This window comes from Octopus bimaculoides, chromosome 28 (genome assembly GCF_001194135.2).
Source record: "Octopus bimaculoides isolate UCB-OBI-ISO-001 chromosome 28, ASM119413v2, whole genome shotgun sequence".
NCBI classification, from domain to species: domain Eukaryota; kingdom Metazoa; phylum Mollusca; class Cephalopoda; order Octopoda; family Octopodidae; genus Octopus; species Octopus bimaculoides.
The window spans coordinates 3,610,752-3,615,038 of NC_069008.1; the positions used below are offsets into that span (position 1 = coordinate 3,610,752).

General features: G+C 40.3%; 1 protein-coding gene across 1 annotated transcript in view; it reads right to left on the bottom strand.

The window, feature by feature from the left end:
- Nucleotides 1-4,287, bottom strand: part of LOC106882490 (zinc carboxypeptidase) — a 21,581-nt gene that overhangs the window by 8,092 nt on the left and 9,202 nt on the right. Inside the window, exons 6-8 of the mRNA XM_014933186.2 lie at nucleotides 3,521-3,619; nucleotides 2,276-2,386; nucleotides 1,420-1,510 (exon numbers count right to left, since the gene is read on the bottom strand). Of these exons, the coding sequence (XP_014788672.1) occupies nucleotides 1,420-1,510; nucleotides 2,276-2,386; nucleotides 3,521-3,619 (301 nt within the window). The remainder of the gene's footprint in view (nucleotides 1-1,419; nucleotides 1,511-2,275; nucleotides 2,387-3,520; nucleotides 3,620-4,287) is intronic.

Here is a 4,287-nt window from a genome sequence, read left to right on the forward strand (position 1 = left end):
ACCACTGATGAGGTCACAGAAATAAGATTAAGATTAATGTAATATAAAGCTGAAGCAAATTAACACCAAATATACAGTGCGTGTGTTTTTATTGGCTAAACTGGCAATATGACCATCCACAAGTACAACAACATATATATATATATATATATATATATATATATACACAATGGGCTTCTTTCAGTTTCTGTCTATCTGTATGTATGTATGTATGTATGTATTTATGAGCCAGTGCTTGAGACCTCTACAAGGTAGCTATAAGATATAGCTACCACTCTAGTCTTCTCCGTCTACCCATCTAAATTACAGGTTAAGCATGAATCTTCTCTGTGAGCAATAAACTTGTCCCTGCTTCTCCCCATCATATTTTGACCCCTCAGCACATTACTTAAAGTGTTCAGCCTATCTCCCTCCCGTCTTCTCAGCTGAGGTTATTGTTAGTCTTGCCAGTGACATAGTGACTACATTAGCACCGGTACCGACCACACACACACAAAAAAAAAAAATGCAATTAGTATAAGTGGTTCACATTAGGAAGAGCATACATCTGCAGAACCCATGCCTGAACTGTGATGCTGGTGCAAGACATGGTCTTGCAACCCAATTGGATCCTGTCAAAGCCCGAAGCCCATGGGAAGATGTTGCTAACTGGTGATGATGATGATGATGATGATGGTCTTGTGGATTATGGTGGTGGCATGGTTGTTGATGATAATGATGATGATGATGGTAGCGATGATGTCACCAACACCACTAGTGTCGCTGCTGCTGCTACTGCTGCCACTGCTGCTATTGCCCCTGCTGCTGCTGTCCCCATAGAGGGGACAAACAAGGACAGACAAAGGGATTAAGTCGATTACATCGACCCCAGTGCATAACTGGTACTTATTTAATCGACCCCCGAAAGGATGAAAGGCAAAGTCGACCTCGGCGGAATTTGAACTCGGAACGTAACGGCAGACAAAATACCTATTTCTTTATTGCCCACAAGGGGCTAAACATAGAGGGGACAAACAAGGACAGACAAAGGGATTAAGTCAATTACATCGACCCCAGTGCGTAACTGGTACTTAATTTATTGACCTCGAAAGGATGAAAGGCAAAGTCGACCTCGGCAGAATTTGAACTCAGAACATAACGGCAGACGAAATACCGCAAAGCATTTCGTCCGGCGTGCTAACGTTTCTGCCAGCTCGCCGCCTGTTGTTACCGCCACCGATGACGATGATGACGACAGTGGTAGTAATGAGGATGATAGATCGATAAATAAGGAAGACAGACTAACAAAGTGACAGGTAGATGTGCAAACAAGTAGGCAGGTAAGTAGATAGATGGATAGACTGGTCAGAAAATAGACAAGTGGACAGTTAGATAGACTGGTAGACAGTAGACAGGTAAACAGATAGAACAATGCATTACCTCCTCCCCACAAGGCATCAAAATTCCTGTTCAAGTCTGTACCGGTGCAACGACGTGTATGTGGTCTCATATTCTTTCGCCACATTCTATCCTGAAAATATATATGTAACGAGAGCTTTTTTTTTTCTTTTTTATATGATACATGTATAATACAAAAAAAAAACACATTAAAATACAAATCCAAAACCAAAAAAAAAAGTGTAAACATTAGTAAAGAAAGAATAAAAATGGAAAAAAAGAGGTAAAAGAGGAAGAGAGAAAGAAAGAAAAAGTAACAACAATAATTCAACACCAATTGCCTCAACTGGCCACACACCACAAAGTTATAGGTTATGTGTATACACAAGGGAAATGTATGTATGCAAATTTGCTTTATTGTTGTGTATTTACATTAAGTGGTGGCACTCTGTCGGTTACGACGTCGAGGGTTCCAGTTGGTCCGATCAACGGAACAGCCTGCTCGTGAAATTAACATGCAAGTGGCTGAGCACTCCACAGACACGTGTACCGTTAACGTAGTTCTCGGGGATATTCAGCGTGACTCAGTGTGACAAGGCTGACCCCTTTGAATTACAGGCACAACAGAAACAGGAAGTAAGAGCGAGAGAAAGTTGTGGTGAAAGAGTACAGCAGGGTTCGCCACCATCCCCTGCCGGAGCCTCGTGGAGCTTTAGGTGTTTTCGCTCAATAAACACTCACAACACCCGGTCTGGAAATCGAAACCGCGATCCTATGACCGCGAGTCCGCTGCCCTAGCCACTGGGCCATTGCGCCTCCACTCTTACATTAAGTATGGGTGAAGGAGTAGTAGTTGTAGTAGTAGAAACTGACATAACATGTGATGAAGGGGGTATACCTCTGTATGTGTCATATGATAGCCATCAGGGTTTGTGACAGGAACGAACAACCAATCATAACTCTCCAACAATTCCGTGACCTCCCTATTGACGTTCCGTCTAGTTGCAAACTGTTAAAAGATATGAAGAGACAATAGATATACAATATAAATATATATATGGTGGTTGTTTGACCACCTCCTGTACCTACACCTTAGCCCTTTCATGGCATCTAATGTGACTTTTTAAACCAGACAATGTTTTGAAAATATATATATATATATATACATATATATATATGGGAGAATGTACGAAAAAACAACAACAGACGAGGACAGGTGGTGTAAATAACAAAAGGATGTATTAGTATGATGCTCAGGAATACGGAAAGTCTTTGACGTTTCGAGCTACGCTCTTCAACAGAAAGAATACGGAGACAAGGAGAAAATCACGGAGAAAAAAATTGAATAGTGTTCAGTCAACGGTCAATATATACACAGGGTGCATAAGGTATATGAAGACTTACCTTTTTTGGGGGGTCATTGCTACCTTTTTTTCCTAACTCTATATAGTCTTTGTTTCAGAAAATAATAATGGCAGACCCTCATCTTACTCAAGAAATGAAGAGGTATGCTGTTATTGTGGTTATAAAGGCTGAGCATAGCGATTTAGAGATATCTCGATTTTTAAAAGATGCCAGATCTTTTCTCTACAAAGTTTGTAAGGAGTTGGAGATTGAAGATGGAAACGTATCACCAGTATCAAAGCATAAAAAACATTCTAAATGCTCTGAAATCATCAGAACACCTGAATTTATCCAGCAACTTCAACAGACCATTGATTACAATCCCAGAAAGTCCATGAGGTCAACTACAAAAGATCTCCATGTGTCAGAAGGAACAGTCAGAAATGTTGTCCACGAAGACATAGATGAATTGTTTCGATTGTTGCATGAAAAGTGGGCAGAAATTCTCCAAAAGACAATCACAAAGGTCATCAGTTCAATTCCCAAAAGAGTTTCTGAATTAAAAACTGTAAAGGGAATGTCAACTAAATGCTAAAGTATGTAGTCCTACCTATCGATTACATTTCAATTGTTCACTTTGCGTATTAGCTAAAAGATTTTGAAAATTAAAGGTGTCTATTTACTTCCTGCATGTCTGTGTATATGACTGACTAAAAATCCACGAAGAAAACGTCCCCAAATTGTTGTAGACCAATATCTGAAGCAAAGGACAAGAAAAATTCAAAGAGGTATATCTTACGCTTTCAATGACTTTCAGGGTGGATGCAATTGCGATCCATTCACGGCTGTGCATTCCTGCTTCAACAATGATTGTCTGCCTTCCTGGGCCAACAGAAAACTGTTTGAAATTGAAAATACAGATTAGGAAAGGTTTTCAGCAGGGCAGACTGGGTTACATTCTTTGGAGCTGTGGTGTAGGTGCTGCAGTTTGGTGGTAATGTGGAAGATGTGGTTTGGTGTCGTGTTGCAGTATAGTATGGTGATACGGTGGTATACTGTGCTGCAGTGTAGAAGAACTGTTATAGTATTTTATTAATGCATAACAACACACAAAAAAAAATAATGTTTTTTATAGTTCCTATGACAAAAAGAAAAAGAACTACAGAACTGTGCATTTTCTATGAGCTTTCATTGTTGCATGAACATAGGTGCAGGAGTGGCTGTGTGGTAAGTAGCTTGCTTACCAACCACATGGTTCTGGGTTCAGTCCCACCGCGTGGCACCTTGGGCAAGTGTCTTCTACTATAGCCAAGGGTTGACCAAAGCCTTGTGAGTGGATTTGGTAGACGGAAACTGAAAGAAGCCTGTCGTATATATGTATGTGTGTGTGTATATGTTTGTGTGTGTATATGTTTGTGTGTCTGTGTTTGTCCCTCCACCATCACTTGACAACTGATGCTGGTGTGTTTACGTCCCCGTAACTTAGCAGTTTGGCAAAAAAGAAACCAATAGAATAAGTACTAGGCTTACAAAGAATAAGTCCTGGGGTCGATTTGCTCAACTAAA